This window comes from Somniosus microcephalus, chromosome 6 (genome assembly GCF_052327205.1).
Source record: "Somniosus microcephalus isolate GS21.2 chromosome 6, FLI_Smic_1.0, whole genome shotgun sequence".
In the NCBI taxonomy this organism is placed as follows: domain Eukaryota; kingdom Metazoa; phylum Chordata; class Chondrichthyes; order Squaliformes; family Somniosidae; genus Somniosus; species Somniosus microcephalus.
Genome location: NC_140992.1, coordinates 82,522,794 through 82,543,252, shown reverse-complemented (window position 1 = coordinate 82,543,252; position 20,459 = coordinate 82,522,794). Strand labels below are relative to the sequence as shown.

General features: G+C 41.2%; 1 protein-coding gene across 1 annotated transcript in view; it reads right to left on the bottom strand.

The window, feature by feature from the left end:
* LOC147115838 (elongation factor G, mitochondrial-like) overlaps positions 1–20,027 on the bottom strand; it is a 35,757-nt gene extending 15,730 nt beyond the window's left edge. The window contains exons 1-5 of the mRNA XM_085990449.1: positions 19,341–20,027; positions 18,433–18,534; positions 16,829–16,885; positions 15,336–15,473; positions 5,889–5,971 (exon numbers count right to left, since the gene is read on the bottom strand). Coding sequence (XP_085846575.1) covers positions 5,889–5,971; positions 15,336–15,473; positions 16,829–16,885; positions 18,433–18,534; positions 19,341–19,550 — 590 coding nt within the window. The 5' untranslated portion in view covers positions 19,551–20,027. The remainder of the gene's footprint in view (positions 1–5,888; positions 5,972–15,335; positions 15,474–16,828; positions 16,886–18,432; positions 18,535–19,340) is intronic.
* Between the last annotated feature and the right edge of the window lie 432 nt (positions 20,028–20,459).

The following is a 20,459-nucleotide window of genomic DNA, read 5'->3' as shown; positions in this document are numbered from 1 at the left end:
TTTTTTTTTTTTTAAACTTTTTTTGTCCATCTCCTATCTCTCTCCCTTAATCCCATCTGTATTTCCAAATCTTTATTCCACTTTCTGTACATCATTTAAATCTAATTTATATTTCCTGCTTTATACTTCCTGGTTTGGACTCTGCACGTCTCAGTGAGAATTCTTCAGTGTGATTGGTTGAAGAGCCTTGCTGTTCCTTAACCTGCTCACACACACCACGGGTCCTCTGTAGAGGGTACCATGCTGGAAAAAACGCCGGATTAGAGGAAATCTCCACTGACAAGCCCGCAAAGTCTGTGGGCAGCTGTCAGCAAGGTAAACTGCAAGCGCCTTTCCGTCACCGCCGAGAGCAAAATCTGGAGCAATGTAACTTAATTTTGGTGCCAGCTTAAGTTGCCAGAGTTACAATTCTGAGTTGGCTCACTATGGTTGCTGTCTTCTGACTACCACCTACCCAGATTCCTTCATGTTATCTGCATTTGGAAAAATACCATAGGCCTGCGCACACGTTTGGTGTCAAACAGGGATGTAAATTCTCATCTCATATACTGTACTGTGAATGATTTCAGTGTTGTTTTGCATCCTATATCCTGTACAAAAGTCCATTCCCTGTGTTGATCGTTGTTTTGAGAAACATTTTTACATCAGTCCTAAATTTTACTTTCCCCAGTTTGATCTGATGCCCTCTTGTCCTAATGTCATGGTTTAACTTGAAGCAGTGTTCTAGCTTTGCTTTTTCTATACTGTTTGGTTCCTGCTCAGTTGCCTACTCAAGTCTATCCTCAAAACTCAGTCCTCACCAGCTAGAGATCAGCTTCACCAGTCTTCTCTCCACCATCTCCTGGATTTGAATATCTCCGTTATATCTTGACGGCCAAAACTAAACATAATACTCAAGATGTAGGCCGGAATTTTCTGGAGTTCGTGCACGCACGGAAAATTTGAAATATCTTGCAGCGGGTCAGGAACTTGTCGTCATCCCGCCCCCATGCGCCTTTCTCTCGGGTGTGTTTGCCTGCGCGGCAGCGACCCGAACGGCAGAGGTGGGCGAGCTAATTTAAATTATTGGCCCAGAAATTCGGGTCTCCACGGGTGAGTACGCACGGGGTACTCACCCGTAGGCCCGATGGAAGTGCCGGATTCCTGCATGCACCAGGACACTTCATCATCACCCAGGAGTCTGTGTCAACCGGGCAACGGGGGAGAAGTGTGAGCCTGAGAGGAGCCCCCACTTCCATGTCCCCGCTCACCATCATCCCTCTCATGGGCCACCTGCACTTCCCTGCTAGCAAGGAGTTAGAGAGCACCTTGCTGCACAGCAGTAGGGCCACGAGGATCCACTTTGACATCAACATCCCTCCTAGAGAGGACATCTATGAGCCTAATCCATCTATTCTCCATAGAGGCCATGTGCTCCTATGAGTGGCGCATTAGCTGCTCCATGCAGGTAGCCATCCTATCCATGGAAGAGCCTACAGTCGCCACCGCCTGCAACACAGTGGTGCTCATGTTGGAGATGGACTCCTCCATTCTCTGGACATTTGTAGACATTGCAGTCGCAAAACCTGTCAAAGCCTCCTGCACTTCTTGCTGCACCTCCGGTAACGTCCTTTTTCTGGATGGTCCCAGAGGCTCAGCGTCTGCATGCAGTTGAGCAGAGCTGGGAGAATCCTGCGCCCTCCAGGAAGGAGTCTCCACTGCTGTCCCCGTCTCCACCAGCTACTCTTGCTCACTTGTGACTTGTGAGACACCAGGTGACAACACTACTCTTCTCTCACGTGGGACTCACCAATGTGTAAGTATCTGTGCTGGTGCTGGGTGTTTATGTCTGGTGACGGTGCGCCTTCAGAGGCTGGACGCTGTTCTGAGGGGTCGTCTTTTTCTTCCTCCTGGACAGTGGGGGGGGGGGGGGGGGGGCTCTTGATGAACCTGTGGGATGAATTAGATATGTTATATGAAGAATGGGTACAGATACCACAATGCACATGATGAACATTCACTGGCTGCTGCCTTCAGTCTCCATATGAGTGACTGCTGCATGCCATGTCGCTGTATGATATGTAATTCTGTCACCAGGTTGCTGAGATGTCCCCCTCTCTCCATCTCCCACCTCCAGACACTTCCAAGGCAGCCTCCTCTGCTGATGGTAGGGTGGCCAATGATGGAGTGCCACCTCCGGTTCTCTCCCTCTCATTGTGGGCTCTCTTTTCCTGCAAGGAGGGAATGAAGAGAAGGTTGAGTGAGAGTGATGGAATGAGTGTAAGGAATGGATGGGTTACATCTTTAGAGGGTGACTATGATGGAATGGGGTGCCAATGCCAAGTGGCCTCCTTGTGTTTTGTTAGTTGGTATGATTGCATTAGGATGAGGGTGAGTGTGAGGGGTGGCTAGTCAGATGGGGGTGTGATAATGTAGATAGAGAGGATGGGTGGACGTGCAAGGTATGAGTAAGGATGTGCAGGAACAGGGTTGGGAAAGCAGAGTGATGGGAATGTGATGTGAGGCGCAGCAGGATGAAGTTGAGTATGGTTTTGCACTCACCTTTCCTGATCTAGTGAGATCATTGAAACGTTTCCGGCACGGCAGCCAGGTCCTCCTGACCACATCCCTGCTGTTGACCTCCTCTGCTATTTGGAGCCAGGCTCGTTTTGTCTCCTGGGGAGGTCTCTTCTGCCCATTAGAAGGGAAGAGGACCTTCCTATGTGTTCTCACTCCCTTCACAAGAATATGGAGGGAATCATCTGAGAACCTGGGTGCAGCCCTCTGTTTCGGTGCACTTTTTGCAGTAGTCCAATTGTGCAGTGTGCAGCCTGCACACTCCTGGATGAGCCTTCAAATGCAATATGGTCATGGCGCCTTTAAATATCCCGGCTGAAAACGTGTCATCGATGAAGTCATCAGACCTGAACTTTTAATAGGGTCAGGAAACGCGCAGGGCGACCTTAATAGGGGTCATCAACAAAGTCGATCTCAGGAGTGGCATGGTATGAAGAACGGGGTTGTGACACGCCATGGTGACCACCCGCATCCGACCCGCCCAGGCACAGAAAATTCCGGCCGTAGTCTGATGAGAGCACTGCACAATTTTAGCAGGTCATCTTCTGAGTTGTATTCTAATGATTTGGCTATATAATTCAACATTTAATTGGCTCTGTTCTTTGTTGCTCCACATTAACCCGATACTGCAAATGCCAAGTCTACCAGCATCCCTCGATCTCCTTCAACTTTATCCTTGGCTACTTCAGCATTATTCATGGAGTATGTGCACAATGTATAACAATCTTCATTCAGCACATCCTCACACAGCACGGCTAGAACTAAGCCCGCATCAAACCTGCATCCTTTTATCTGTGGCATTGGCCAGGATTTTGCAGTCAGCGGCGAAGTGACAGCGCTCGCCGCTGACCTTGAAGAAAGCTGCCCAAAGATTTAGCGATCTCTGGCATGGATTTCACTTTTGCTGATGTTAATTTCATTCGGATGCCGCTAACAGGGGATCTCTGGCGTCCAGCAACAGTGATATAATCAAGCAGGCTAAGCAGCCAATCACGATGAAGAATTCGCACAGATAGCAAACGAGGAAGTAAAAAGCACCGACAATCCTACACTTTTTAATCATTTTACAGAGAGAAATAAGGATTGGGACATACACATGGGATTACGGCAGAATCTGAAATATCAAACAAACTTTAAGGCCCGTATTTTCCGATCCCTACGGGTGTGTCCACACCTGTAGGGACCTCGCAAGTGCTGGTTTCAGGAATGTGAAGCGCATGCGCTGAAAACAGGCACTTCTGAACTATCAAGAATCCTCTTGACAGATCGCACACCTGCCCTGGAGAAGGGCCTCTGCGGGTGGAGAGTTCTGCTTTCTGCAGAACCTCCGCCCACTGAAATCCCTTAAAAATCTTACGCCTGGTTTAAAGTAGGCGTAAGGCCAGTATAAGAGTTTAAAAAAGTAAAAAAATATTCCCACTCATTTATAATTTTAAAATACTTTAAAAAAAGGCAAGTTTATTTTTAGCCCCGTAAAAAACTTCAATTTTTTTCAAAAAATTAAATGTTTAAAATATTTAATTGAATGTAATTTAAACTATTTTTAAAAACGTGATTTAAAAAAATTTATTTAATGTTTTGATGTGTTTTTGGAGTGATCGCCATTCATACTTTTGACAGTTCTAAGCGGTCAAAAGTATGAAGGGAGATTCCCTTCTTTCATTGGTTCCCCATGGCCCACGTGATCCCAGGGATGCTTGCGAACTGCATGCGCCCCTGGGATACGTAGGCCCTGCGCATTTCATAGAGCAGAGGTCCAGGAGCAGAAATGGCCGGATCTCTGGAGCCCTCAGGTAAGGGCGTAGATTTTTTCCAGATCGGAGGCCTCCGCACGCAGGAAGCCTCCGATCGGAAAATACGGGCTTTAATTTTTAAAAAGAATCTATGAATTTTGATCATAAATGGAGAAATTTGACATTTCACAAATAAAAATTTAGGTTTTTTTTTTTAGGGCCAGAGAGGTTTTTCAGAATTAATTACGACTTAGTATGCCGTTAAAAACCCAGTTCCACCTCATTCAACAAGGTTCAACTTTTTATGGGATTTTTACAGCGAGATTAGAGCGTAAAAAATGGAAGTTCACATCAATTCAAGTGATTTGTAAGATTTCCATCTGCGAGGCCTTTAACAGCGCACCCTGCGAAGGAAAGGGGAATCAATGACAGCAACTTCTAGATTTCCGCGTTTAACTGCACATGTGCGGGTGCCAGAAGTTGCCGTCAGTTTCAGAGAGTAACGAACGTTGACAGTTTCGTCGTCATTACAACCGCAAAATCCGGGGCATTAGGTGTTAGTGCTGGAATGCACAGTGCCCCTGCACTGCCACTTAACTGAAGCTTTTTGCAAAGTAAAGATTTCACTGGTATGTTTAGCCTATGTATTTCCCAGTATCAAGATCCATTTTTCCACCAACTGAACAAATCATGATTATTAAAAATCAGCATGTTAATGTGGTGCTACACTAATCAAATTCCAGAATGCCCATTATAACTAGAGGGCTAGAATATAAAAGGGAGGAGGTTTTGCTACAGCTATACAAAGCCCTGGTTAGACCACATCTGGAGCACTGTGTAAAATTCTGGGCACTGCACCTTAGAAAGGATATATTGGCCTTGGAAGGAGTGTAGCACAGATTGATCAGAATGTTACCAGGGCTTCAGGGGTTAGATTCGGAGGATTCCATAAACTGAGATTGTATTCCCTGGAATATAGACGGTTAAGGGGTTATATGATTGAGGTTTTTAGGATTTTGAAAGGAATTGATAGGGTAGAGAGAGAAAAACTTTTTTCCACTGGTGGGGGAGTCTAGGACAAGGGGACATAACCTTAAAACCAGAGCCAGGCCATTCAGGAGAGAAGTTAGGAAACACTTCTTCACACAAAGGGTGGTAGAAGTGTGGAACCCTCTCCCACAAAAAGCAGTAGATGCTAGCTCAATTATTAATTTCAAATTGGAGATCGCTAGATTTTTGCTAGCCATGGGTATTAAGGGATATGGAGCCAAGCTGGGTGGATGGAGTTAGGATACAGATTAGCCATGACTCACTGAATGGTGGAATGAGTTCTCGGGGCTAAATTGCACACCTCTGCTCCTATGTTCCCTTGCTGTTTAGTGCCACATGAAGGATTGGGAAGATTTGGTTAATAAAAAGAATTGCTCTCTAAAAAGGACTTCAAGTAAAAATGTTAAGCACTGAATGTGGAACTCAGGCAAAATGTGAAAATCAAATCTCTTGATCTTCACTTATTTCAAAAATGTAATACAGCTTAAATTGCTAAGTGGTTAATGAAACATAAGTCTAGTAAATTGATAGTTATGAAACTTTACTTACGGAACATATGTAGAGATAGTTTCTCTGAAGGCAACTTTAGGTTTTCCCATTACACAGGGACAATTGTATTCTCTCTCTAGTCTCTAAATAATGAACAAAAGATAAAATAATTAAACACCATCTATGACCTCTTTCAAGGTGTCACACAGGGCCTACCGTAAGTCCTCTATAGTCACTTTTATACTGGCCCTGTTTTAGTTCTGATTCTGGGAGACCGGTATTCATAAGTTGAGTCCTAGCATTTACACTACTTCATCAGTTCATTTATCCTGGAAGCAGACTCGCCAGCTCAATTTTTCAAGGCTCATAGGATGCTGTTCTTTTGGAATCTGAATGAAAATAATGCCGGTATAAAAGCAGCTTATAAAATGTTACATGCAGAGATGTGTACAGCCAAGATTCATTCGTTTCAGCTCATTTTCTCAACCAGTATGAGCTGAGTTGTGCTCACAACAAAACAACAGCAAAACAAATAGATGCTTTCCATTGATGTTCAGAATTAAAACTTTATGCTTGAGACACATGCTGGCCAACAAGAATTAGTGACAGCAAACGGGCCCATTCAGCATATTTTAGCAGCTTGTCAAGATTCCTCTTTACAGGAGTCAATTAATGGCAATGAAAATTTGTAAGAGAGAGAATATAACGTAATAAGTGCACCAAATGTACTTATTACTGAAGTAATGGAACTACCACAAACAAAACAAACATATAAATTTACACTCAAGTGAAGCAATACAGGGGCATATTTGCAAATTTATGACTTGCAAAATAGAAGTTCTGGCGTAAAAAGATAGAGAGATACTAACAAAACAGAAATACATAGTTTTAACATTTCGGGAGTTTAAACATACTATTTTCAAAAGAAAATCATGTCTTGTTGCAAAGACTGCAGTGCACCAGTATTCTGTTGCCATCTTGGGCATTGCAAAGCCAATTGTATCACTACGGCAACAGCTTAAGCTTTAACCAGCTTCTTTGCTCAGCTTAGGTCTGCTCTAATATAATGAGAGCTCGCTCATGCTTTCTGACAGAACAAAGGCACTTCATAAAATAGCTTGGATGTGATTTTTATCAACTCAGCTGTTACTGCTTAACTGAGAGCTGACATTTAATTTAAAAAAAAGTTCAGCTTTAGTGCTCGTTACACTCCAGTACTGATGGAAAGAAAACCTGCTTTCATGGCTGCCCATAGGACTGAGATGAAACGAGTTTGGGCAGTTTCAACGAAGTTCCTATAAGGCCTTAGCATATAGGACAAACTGGCCCAGAGCACAAATAAGTCTCAGACAGGTTATAATGACGACTTTGGAATTTCTCCAATGTTGGTGCATTAAGTACTTCTGAAATTGGGGCAGAGGCATATTGTTGAAAAAAATTGAAGGAGCTTCATTTTTCATTTGGCCACTCTATGACCGACTTGTGAGTGCTCAATCATGACACTTAAAAGTTGATTTTACAACACCCCGCTGGTAGCCCTGAACCTTGGTGGTCAGGAGTGCGGTTCACGAAATCAGCCACACAGGCTAGTGTGGCCAATTTGCAGGGAGCCTTAAATTGTAGAGAAAAATAGTGCTGGGATTTTGAGGCAAATTTCAATGGTCTGCACAAACCTCAATACAGGTTTTAAAAAAAAATGTAAATGTGTCCCCTGATGGATTTTGCAGCTTTCTCATTGCTTTCCTGCTGGCACCGAAAGTGTGTGGATAGCCTAAGCCTGCACAAGTAGCCTTTTACAAACTAACGGTTAGTTTTTTTATGGTTTGGAAGTTTTTCTTTAACTTATTATACTGATTTATATGCATTTTCAGTTGTGCTTTAATATTTGTTGTAATGATCTTGTGGTAAGGTGGAGTTGGGGCTCCTCCCAACCCTGAAGGAGGAGAGGGGGAAATTGGGCATAGACAGCAAAACCCAGAAGGCTGTGCAGAGGAAAAGAGGGTACATATACAGTAGAAGGTGAAGTGTTGTTGACTTGTATCATTGTTATTGATTACTAAATAGCCTTTCCATAAAATGCTTGAAGTTTTGTCTGTTCAGTACTTACATGGGTCTTCACTCTGCTTAGGTCTGATTTTATGCACTGCAAAACTGTTATTTCCAATTAAAAAAAAAATAATTGCCTTGATCCAGCTACTACAGGTAGACTATCCTTTATCCGAAAACCTTGGGACCAGCTGTGTTTCGGTTTTCGGAATTTTTCGGATTTCAGAAGGTTTTCATCTCCGTATCTGACAACAAACACTGTTGCTTAGCAACAGCTTGTAAACACTCGGGCCCTGCCTTGGGAGTGTCTCTGAAGCTGTTGCTAAGCTACAGAGACTCTTTCCACAGCCTGACTGTTTAAAAAAATGCTAGGGGGAAGAAAAAAAATGCTAGGGGAAGAAAATAAACCTAACAAAATGGCTGCTGATTTCTGCCGTTAGATCGAGGTTTCCGGCTCCCCCTGCTCCGTATCTGAATTCCTTGACTTAGCGGGGGTCTGGGGCTTGACTGCTGCCGCCAGTTGTGGGAAAGCCAGATATCGGCTGACTCCTACACTAAGCTGGCCCGCAAATCAGGTCGGGGTCGGGGGGGGGAACAAAAGACTATCGGACGGGCCGCTGTATTATTGGGTTCACTCTCCCGGTACCTCCTTCACACTGCCCGGCTCGGCCTGCAATCTCCTACCCAGGAGGGAACTCTGTGACCCTCTGCCCTGCTCACAGGGAAAGGCAGAGCTCCCGGACCACTCCGGTCATGTTTGGCGCCACTCGGGTCATGTCGTGCGCACGACTTATGCTCCACAAAAAAACTTTCGGTTTTTAGAGGTTTTCGGAAGTGCGGATAAAGGATAGTCTACCTGTATTCACTTGCAGCAAATGGGCACTCCTAGATTTGGAGGAGGAAGAGCAGTTCTTGAGGGCAGGTATAACTGTAGCTCACTCATTAAGTGTATAAAACATCAGGTTCCACATGTATGCTGATGACATCCAACACTACATCTCTACCACATTTCCCATGCCTCTGTATTGCCAGCCTGCTTGTCTGACATCCAGACCTAGATGAGCTGCAATTTCCTGCAGTTTGGCCAGATTCTGAGCATCATCCATTTGGTCAGCTGTCTGTACAAGGCCAGAGCTATGCTGGGAGCTTGCTAATTCTTCAAATAAAATAAACTGATATTACAAAATTGGGCACAGTCATCTCAGTGCATTGTGGGCAGCCAGCCATTCCTGGAACAGATTTTTCCAAACTAAGGGCTATGTTTACAAAAGTAGAATTGTTGCATTCCTGCCTTGACTCGCTTCAAAGTGATGAATACAATTCATCAAAAGATGTATTAATTTTAAAACAATACCCTGTGAATGTGCATTGTCAAATGACTTGCCCAGCCAACTTCTGTATCAATATATACAATCTTGTGCTTTGGTAAACTGTTTTTGTGCTGTATATTCCATGTAATTATATGTAGAATTATATAGAATATACAGCACAAAAACAGATCATTCGGCCTAACCAGTCCATGCTGGCATTAATGCTCCACTCGAGCATCCTCCCATCCTTCCTCATCTAACTATCAGCATAACCCTCTATTCCCTTCTCCCTCATATGCTTATCTAACCTCCCCTTAAATGCATCTATCCCAGTTGCCTCAACTACTCCCTGTGGTAGCGAGTTCCACTTCTCACCACTCTCTAGGTAAAGAAGTTTCTTCTGAATTCCCTATTCGATTTCTTGGTGACTATCTTATATTGATGGCCTCTAGTTTTGCTCTTCCCCACAAATGGGAACAAGCTCCGTGTTCACCAAAAATCAAGTTTTGCTGTAAAGAATAATGTTTTGCACTGCACGTACACTCAGTTGAAATATTTAACAATGAAATGGGAAGGATTCAGAATAAGTGGAGTGGAAGAATATGGACTTAGCATTAGGTAAGGAAGAAAGTAAAATTGTTTTTTGTCGGTCATGAGAGCGAGCTGAATAGACTAAATAGCCATTTCCAGCTTCTCCTTATGTGCCATTTTCAGCGTTTTACCGTTTGCTCCTAATCTATTAATGCCAATAATTTTCTTGAAGTTCAAATGCATTACATCTACAGTTGTTACCAAGTTGCACAATATTGTAGAAAGAGGCGGATTCATGCATCCGGAACTAAGTTCTTAATTGCACCAATATCACAATATAGATAATGGCAATAATAAAAATATTTCACATTCCTTCACTAAAGTATTTTGTATCTAAGATAATAAAATGCTCAAACCCTCATTTCAGAACTTAGGTATCATCAGTTTATGACACCAGCAACTTTGCTTAATTTATTTTAGTAACTTAGCTTTTATTTTGACAATACAATAGGTAAACTGCAGGAAATACAAGATAACCCTTGAACTTTGGCTTTGAACAGCAATCCTGTACAAATGCAGGATATTAACTTGTGTGTGTTTGCTTCTAGGATTCCACAGCTAAACACTTGGAAAGGGAAATATTAAAAGTATTAAGGAAACAGGATTACAAGAAATTGTTTTTTTTGGCGGGGGGGGGGACGAAATCTAACATCAGCACAGGCATGACAGGCCAAATGGATTACTTTGTATTGACATTTCTATGATTCCACAGATAAATAACATGCATTAGAAACCTATACTGCTGGACAAGCAGAAGACACGGCAGCAGACCCTAACTTTAGCTCATTGTATTGTCATTGTTAATCGGTATACAGTTTTAACATTGACAACGTACCTAAATAATCAAGGGTACCCCCTCCATACCTTTTTATATACAAAGACATACTATACCCTGCAAGTGCCTTTCAATTGTCAACAAAAACTAGGGCAGGTTTCTCCTTCAAGATATTTTCTCATCAAAAGTTGGCAATTATTTTGTTGCATTACAGCAAAATGTGTTGGATGAATATCAACTCACCTAAACTGGGCCATCAGGCAGAAATCCTAAAGAGTTATTTTTTTGCCAATTTATTCCTTTCCTCCTCTTCTGAATTCTGCTGAGGTGTGGATCTATATGCAGTGATTGCTCTTCAGCAACTCACCCATGATTGGCCATTCTTCATTAGTGAGCAGAGAATGTTATTGTTGGCATGCTATTTCTCTATGGGCAATGTTACAGCTAAGCCTGATCTTGTCCTCACCTGATGCCCATACAGGTGCATTTTCCAGCAAGGAATAGTGATTTGGAGCAGGAGCAGTGGCCAGTGTACCTTCTCTCTCACCCAGGAGCACAGTAACACCTCTACTGCCACTTTGGCTAAGATCAGCAAACTCAGCCTAAATTCAGAAACAAACTGGGGCTTTTCATTTGTATGCTTTCACTAAACGAATCAGCAGGTGAGCGCGCTGTCCCATTTTAAATTAAGAACCTCTATAAACCTTAGTCAGCAGTCTTCCCAGTGAAAATATCAGGTTTTCAAATTTGGCAGTATTTATTCCCCCTCCAAGATCCTTGAACGCATCATTGCTAGCCACCTCTTTGCCCGCACCCAAAGTTTCTTGTTTGAATCCACATAATCTTGTTTCTGTCCTGCCCGTTGCACAGAGACAGCATTAATCAGTCACTGATGGCATCCAGTATGTCTGCTATCCCTCCTCAAATGTTCAGCAGCATTCGATGCAGTTGATCACTACATTTTTCTCCACCATATTATTTGTAATCTACCTTTGGGGGGCATCCCTGAAACAGGTTCATTCCTACTTGTTCCAACAGAGCCACCATATTTCTAGCAACAGCTCTCCGCCCATCCCATGGTTACATTAAAAATACCTCAAAGTTTGCTGGGCTCCTTCTTTTTCCTCATTTACATGCTGTACCTTGGAAATATTATCCGCAGAAAAGCGGTCAGTGTCCATACCTATAAACACACCCAGCACTAATTACCCACCATCACACTCAATTCCACAATTACGTCCCATGTTGTCAGACTGCCGAACTGACATCAAGTCACAAATGAGCCAGAGCTTCCTCCAGTTGAACACTGGGAAAATTGAAGCTATCTTATTCGACTCCTACCCGTGATCCTGATTCTATTTCTCTCCCAAGCTATTCACACAGGCTGAACCAGACAGTGCACGACCTCAGTGTTGTATTTGAGTTGAGCTTCAAACCCCATAAGCTATCCATCACCAAGACAAATGTCACATTCTGGGATTATTGACAATTTACTACAGAAAGTATCTTGGTATGATTTATATTAAGAATGTTACCTTTTATTAATTACAGACAACTCTCAAGGGGTCAAATTCACAAAATAGCAGAGCTAGGAAATGTAGAGTAGGATTCAGATAAAGGATCTGAAACAGAATACTTTAGACAACTGAAGTTAATTTAGATATTCCAACGACCATCCACCCCTATTATTGTTGGGCTGGCCCAAATCATGTAAACTCAGTAAGGATGGTTGCCAAGGTAGTCTGGTTAGAATCTACTTTTGGTAGGGAGGTAGCTAGTTTTAGGAACAGGCCTACTGGAGAATCACTGAACAGGGAAGTCATCAGAGGGACAGCCCATCCATTTCCTGTGGTCAGAAGTAACAAAAAGATAAAAGAAATAGAATTTTCAATGTCAGTCAATTAGTTGGTATGGTCTGAAAAAGGCAAGAAAGGCTGAGGTAGTTTATTGTAGGACTAGTGCCGACCAAGCTAGTGTACGCCTTGGCCAGTTTCAATGTTAAGCTGATTAAAGTACAAGTCATCCCACTAACGCAGGCCAAGGCAGCACAGCTGATTATAGCTGAGGAGTTTGAAGTTAAGTGAGGTAAATTTTCATTATGACCCTCGCGTTGTACATTTACTTGCTGTCTGTAGGATAAAACAGCTCAACTATTTATATCTGGCCTTGCTCATTTAAGTGTTTTCAGTTCGCCCACTGAAAGATTGGAGAAGCACACGCGAAAGATACTATATTCAGTTAAGATCACAAGGTACACTATTGTTATGCTTCCAGGTTCTCCTATCATGCTATCAGATATTGGGTGGGGTGGAAGCAATTCTAAAAGGTAAGGCGAGAGGACTGCTTCGGGAAGTGTCCACTGCTGATGAACCAGAGACAGACCCAAATTTCATAACAGCAAAATTGCTTGCCTTTGCTTCAATCTCACTGCCTCCACTGCTGGAACCCTGACCCTGCTCTCGTTACCTCAAGACTTGCCATCTCCTGAAGTTCTCCCTGTACAAACTCCAACTTGTCCAAAACTCCGTTACCCACGTCCTGACCTTCACTGGGTCTCACTCAACCATCACTGCTGACCTCCACTGGCCTCCTGACTCTCAACACACCAAAATCAAAATTCTGGTCATTGTTTACACATCCCTCCACTTTATCTCTCCAAACTTCAGCTCTACATCCTGTAGTCCTTCAACCCTGGGCTCCTGTTTCTCTCTCCCAGGGATCCTCACTTGTTAGCAGAGCTTTTAGCTATTTTGGCCCCACCGTAAAGCTCTTAGCCTTGCTACTTCCCTCATTGCCTTTAAAAAAAAAAGACCTTGAAACCTATATATATATATTTTTTTACTGTGCTTTCAGCGAATTCTCCAAAATTTTCTACTGCTCAATCCATCTCTCCTGCGTTGAAATGCGTTGGAACACTATTACTTTAAAGGCACTATACAAATGCAATTTGGTTGCTGTCAGTATTAAAGGTACAATTCAGTGGCTAACTCAGGTATTGGACCTATTCCCTTATAGGTGCAAAACAACTGCATTTAATAGGTGAACAAAAACAAAATCAAGGCAAAAGTAAAGCTGGACTTGAAACACATCTGTGAATCAGTATAAAAAAGCAGTGTGTTAAATTTCAGGGCAGTACTAAAATCGCAAAATACTTTTGATGGAAAATGCAGGAAATTGCAGCCTTTGTTTTAAAAACTGCCATGTAGGTACTCAACAGATTTAGAAAACCCCATCACAGAAAATTAAGGAAATTACGCTTCACCAATTACCTTAATAATTTTGCCAAACCCAATACAACTTGTTCAAATTAAATGAAGCAAACTTCACCCAATGTAAAAATGGTTATTTTCCAGTGCATAAAACCAGCTTAGCAAAACAGAAAAGCTACTATAAATTCCAGTATAATGGTTTTACAAGTATGAAGGTTGCACTGCCTTGCTTTACATGAGGCAGGTTGGTGTCAAGATAAATCATACCAGTACATAAAATCGCACCATATATTAGCATGCCATAAAAATCTATAGGATGGTGTAATTTATGCAGTGGATTTTACCATCAATATTCCAATATCTAACACCTTAAAAAACAGGTGTAGAAATGTATATTACACATGCAGTGATTATGGCAGACGGTTTATGTTTCCACTTAACTGTTGCTGCAGCAACAAGGAGGTTTGGGCAGAGTGGGAGAGAGAAAGCAATGCCCAATATTTTGTAATTGAACTTAAGCTGGTAGCTATTTTTAAGTTTAAAAAAAAGTGAAATAACTTGTCAAAGATGTGCAACAGATAGAATTTAAACAGGACTACAGCAAATAAATCATTGTTGGCAGAGCCTTTCTGCAGTTATTGGGAGTTTTGTGCATTAAATATAGTTTGAGTCTGGAGCATTCCCTCAACAGATGACTTTAATTCAATGAATTCATGTATTAACATCACTATTCAAATGGCAAAATAAACATTTGTGCTCAATCTGAAAGGTACTTGAAATGCATACATATTGAAACCTAGGCCTAGAAATTCATTAAGGCGCCGGCAGCTTTGCGGCCAGTTACCGCCTAAAGAGGGCTTCTGCGCCAATACAGGAGTCTGCGCGGATATTCAGCGCAGCGGTAATGGCGGCGGTAGCCGTTAGCGCTGCGCCGGCACCGATGACGTCATCGGTATGCGCAGTGCCCCGGTTCCGCCCCGATCCCCATATTTAGTTGCAGCCGCCTCTTCCGCAGCGGCCGCAAACAGCGACCATTAAACGGGGCCGTACTGTAGCCTTAGTGGGGCGCTTTAAGGTGGAGGTGCGGCCGGCCGCTTTTTTGGCGGCCGCCTGCCCGCACCTCCTTCCCCGGCCTCCTCCACCCCCCCCCCCACGGCATTGCCAGCTGCTTTCCGCGAACCCGGCACTTCTCCGTGGTGCCGGGCTCATTTGCCGGCACTATCCAGCGGCGATCTCCCTGTGGCAGGCACCTCCCCCTTAAGAGGAGGAGGCCTGCAGTACCGCAGCCTGCCGCTCCGCAGTGGGTGGCGCAGCGGCGCCTAGAGCGCTGAAATTCAGTTTCAGTGCCCCAAGCGGGGGCGGGCACACCCTGGAATAGCGCCCGGTTCCGACTTGGGGCGCAAAAACTGAATATCTGACGGTCGCAACTGGCTCCGCGCCCAGCGCTAACTTTTGGGCGCTAGCCAGCTGGCGGGGCCATAGTGAATTTCTAGGCCCTAATGTTCACCAAACACTTAATGAACTACACCAAAATTCAAACCATAAAAATAAAATTAAGTTACAATCGGTTAAATACCTGTGCATAAATTTCTAAGTGTAATTCTCCCATTCCGGATACAATTGTCTCTCTGCTCTCAGGATCATAAGTAACCCTGAAAGTGGGATCCTCTCGCGTAAATCTGCCAATTCCTTTGGAAAATTTATCCAAATCATTCTGAAACAGAATATATAGTACACTTTGAAGTGTTTTTCTTAACATCTTACATGGAAAAATATTTTCATTCCGTCAAAACAGTACATTTATAATCTCAACATAGCTGCTACATCTGGAAATGTGTGATTTGTATTCCTGAACAACCATGAGAGATTTGTAGTGAGATGCAGGGAAATGCTTTGAGAGTTTTGCATCTATGAACTTGGGAAGCTATCTATGAATTTTATTTAATTTCTTAAAAATCATGAAACCATGAAAAACCACTTATTAACAATGTTCATTGCTTCACTACAATCATCTTTTCTGATGCAAATCACCTTTGGGTGACTCCAATATTTGAAACAAATATTTTAGATCATATTTGAAACAAATATTTTAGATCATATTTGAAACAAATATATATTTTTAATCACAACAGATATGTGTTCCCAACAAAAAAGGGTAAAATCCTCAGTAAATATATTGCTAGAGTACTTCTTCAACTTAAATTATTACTTCAGCTCACTCTCGAAAACAGGTCCTAATTCACATCTTATTTGCCCATGTTTTTTTTACATTATAGCTCTAATTTCAAATTATTTTGGCAACTGTATCTGCCTTCAGGGTCTTCAGACGACAAACTATTAATTTGAGTACAGATTCTGTATATTATTATTTATTTCTGCCTCCTTCTCTGACTCCCAATTTAAAGTACGCCCCTTCTCCTTTCAGGTACCTCAACAGAGGCACCCTGTTGAGGAAAGAGCTTCTCAATCTTTCATTTAGATTCAGAATGCAAAAATTATGGGAGGTAGAGATTTCAATCTGAATTTCTCAATCTATGCCAAAGGGTATTGCATAAAAAATACCAAACAGTACAAAATCTAAATAGTATAATTTCTATCTCCCCAATTTTAATATTTCAATCAAATCACGGAATATCTTGGTCACTGCAGTGTACATCATGGTGATGTGTCAGGGTGGGTGCGAGTGATAGGAGTTCACACGAGTTCCTACGTGATGAATGCCTGCCTTTAGTTGTATAATCAGGAGAGCACCAAGGATAGGTTCGGCATGATTTTACAGTAAAGTGGGAGGAAATATTGAGGGTGTGGCGCACTGGCACTTTACAAGACTTCAAAAGGTAATTCATCACGTGAAGCATTTTGAGAAGTTTCAGAGTTGTGATATGACAAATAAATGCAAATCTTTTAAATTTTACACTCTCGTGCATTTCTAACAATTAGCTCAACAGTAACACTGAAAAGGTCTGGAAACATAGTGTTGCCTGCCTCATTGGTCAAAATATAATGTATAGGATGGAACCCAAGGAGGAGAAAAATACATTTCAGGAGGTAGAATCCAGATACACGTACCTTGTTGACAGGTTTTATTGCTACTGATATCACAGGTTCAGGGACATGAATAGATTCCTGTATTGTATTTAAAAGCAGAACAATTAGCATAAATATATACTATTTCACATATGACATTCTTATATTTCCATGTTATTTTATCACATTGCTGCCCTGAATCTTTTAACTATTTTGTTGCTGCATTGTCCACAAGAGCTAATATTTTAAAATACTATGATTTAAAAGCATCAAACTTGGCCTTCCTAATATCATAGTTTTCAAGATCAGAAGAATATAAAGTGCACTTTGTAATACAGTACTGGGTTCTCCTGTCAATCAAAATAATCTTGTTGAGTTTCACTGTCATAGAGCTAGCTTACTAGGAGAGTGAACAGCTGTGGGGAGACGCAAAATAAATTTATTTTCTTAATAGTTGCCAGATTTTATTACCCTACAATGTGAGCAGTTTTCCATCTGGTTACGTGTTAGCAGAAGAAAGGTACAACTATAAATTTCAATTAAATGTGTATGAATTGTTTGATGCTAAAAAACTATAAATTAACAGTTTCTGCAACATAAATTCTTAACAATTTCCCCAAATGAAGCTTTTAACTGAAACAGAATTGATGGGCTGCAACTTGCTGATTCAACAAACAATGCTACTTTCATTTTAAACTAGGAATAATTTTGAGTAAAAAGGACTGGTACAGGAGGAAAAGGCTGCACCCAAATCACGTAGGAACAAAGACACTTGAGGAACATTGAGGCAGCAACTAAAAATCATTTAAACGAGACAAGTAGGGGAAGGGGCAGGAAGAAAGCCAGGTCCCAGATGAGGTAGACCATAGGCAGAAGGTCATCAAACAGGTGGGTGTGACCACAGAAATCCTGACATACATACTAGGCAAAAGCAAACTCTGGCAGACATGAAAGGTAGCAAATCTACAATAAATTGTTTGTACATGAATTCTAGGAGCATAATAATGAAGAACTCTTTCAGTGCTACAGCAATAAAAAGTCAGAGAAAATGTGAGAACCATAAATGATGCAAACATGGTTGAAACTGAGGATGAGTACAAAGCTGAAATATTACTTTAAGTATTCACAAAGGAAGAAGACATGAGCAACATATCCTCCCCAAAGTAATATCAATATGAATGAGGTGACTTCTTAGACAAGCTCAAGGGACTCAAAACAAATAAATCACCAAGGTAGGATGGTGAAAGAAACTAGTGAGGCACAGACAATCATTATGAGGGAGTCACTGGGCAACAGAGAGGTAGATTGTACACAGGCCAATGTGGTGTCCATGTTCCATGAGAACAACCTCAGTGTGTCAGTCATTCCCATTTGGAATTGTCAGGTACCGATCCATGTCAGCCAATAGGGCTCCAGTGGGTAATAAAGATTCAGTCACAGAGAAATCCATGATGAGAGGTGCTTGATCTGACAGCAGACTCGTACACCCACATTTTCATGCACCTGGACACTTACTTTTTCCATGCTGCTTGGTTGAAATAAAGTTTCAAAGATAAGTGGGCCTTTCTTGGGAAAGAGGGAGACTTTTTATTACTGTTGGAGAAACTGTAAATACTTTAAGATTTTGTTAAATGTTTCTTTCTTACCATTGAAAGGTCGCTGTTTGTTCTTGCAGTAAATGTATCACCACTGGCACAATCAATGCCAAACAAAGCACAAATATCACCAGCAAAAACTTCATCAACGTCCTGCGGAAGACAAAAAAAATAGTAACATTTTTCACATGAACTGAAATAGTTTCTTAATCATTGATCACCTTATACCCATCCACTAAAATAAAGCTAAATGTAATGCCTATCCATCCACTTTAAATCAAAATTTTTCTATGACTCAAATTTTGGCTTAGCTGGTAGCAGTTTCACAGCTGATTTAGAAGGTTGTGGGTTCAAGCCCCACCATGGGTGCAAGCATAAAATTCAGCTTCATTGTTGTAGTGAGAGAATGCTGCACTGTTGGAGGTATCGCTTGTGACAAAAATGAAGGTCTATCTTGCTTTAGCTTTGTCAACATTCTTCTAATTCAATCACTTGATCAAATAGTAATACTTGCATGTACTGTACTGAAGATATGAACATCAATTGGCCTTACTTCAGTTTCCCAGTACAAGAATAAACCATCCATCATCATTTAATTTCGCACATGGTTATAAGATGGATGCCGAGCATTACATCCAAATATAACGTACCAGTCAGAAGTCCTTACTTTAAAAAAAATCACAACTTCATAAATAAAAATCACAACTTCATAAATAAAATGTTATGTCTACATCTGCATCAAGTTACACCCAAAGACCAAACTCCACACAAAGTTTTAGTCATCTTTCTGAACAACAGATCCCATTTTCTGACATGCTTACATTGTATCTAGAAATGCTATCACAAAATAACTGATATGGGATGGATGGACAGACTATGGATGCAAAAAGATCTGCCTGCAAAGTTTACTGGATGGAAAGAGGATGTGAATATAAAATACATCCAGTTAAAAGCCGTACCTCCAGCTGATCAGCGTGCAATCGCACTAAGCGCTGCACTCTAATCTTCTTGCCAGTTCGTGTGTTGTAGATGTTCTCACTCTTTTTCAGCATACCCTGGTAAACTCGAATGTATGTTAACTGTCCAAATCGGCCTGCCTGATAAATAAGAAAACTAATTACATTAACACGGCCACATCTTTTCACCAGTATCACTCTTTCATTCAACATACTGTAGTAGTGTGGTTATTTATCAGAAAGATTAAATTATGCTATCGTTAAAGACAAATGATGGTTTTCAATGAAGTTTAGATCAGTCCAATATTATGTGTGAATGTTTTGGTCACAATTTATTATTTCAGAAGTTGAAATTGTATTATAGATTATCTTCCCAACAGTAATGGTTCAGTAATACCCAACATATTTCTAAATTTGAGATAATTCATGTTCCCCTTAACCGTACCAGTGTAATAAATCTTTTCCTGATTTGTGCAGGATGAAAATGCTAGTAATTTAACACTACATTACCAGAATAGATTCAGCTCTAAATTTGAGAGTCTACAAAATAATTTTAAAAATTTGTTTCAAGTTTGTCACGAACATTGGTATTAATACAAATAAATGCATTCTGTTTATTTTGCTTTCTCGGCAAATATTCAATCATTACGTTTAAAAGTACTCCAACAATAGCACAGAAATTAGTATATGATCAACGAAGAGCCAGTATTGAAAGGGTGGACAAAATTTTTAAAAATCACAAAATAAAAAAAACTAAACCTTAAATTAACTTAATTAGTTGTATTTTCTCATATGTAATCCATTTACTGAATTTCTGGTCACTATACTGCATGCTAAGTTTATTTCTTCCAAATAAAGAATTCTGTCGTTACCACTGTCAAACAGCTGTCCTCAGAACAAGTTTCAAATACCACTTACTATAAACAAATGATTCCTACAAATTTGATTGCAAATTAATTGTTGCAATTATGTGGCAACTGTAGTTGAATTTTATTTTAATTCTGGTTCTCCATCAGCTTTGCAAAAACAGATGGAACCCATTAAAATATCTTATGTTAGCAGGAACTATTAGGAAACTTCAGAACTAAAACTTCCAAATACTGAAAGCACAAAAGTAGAAGA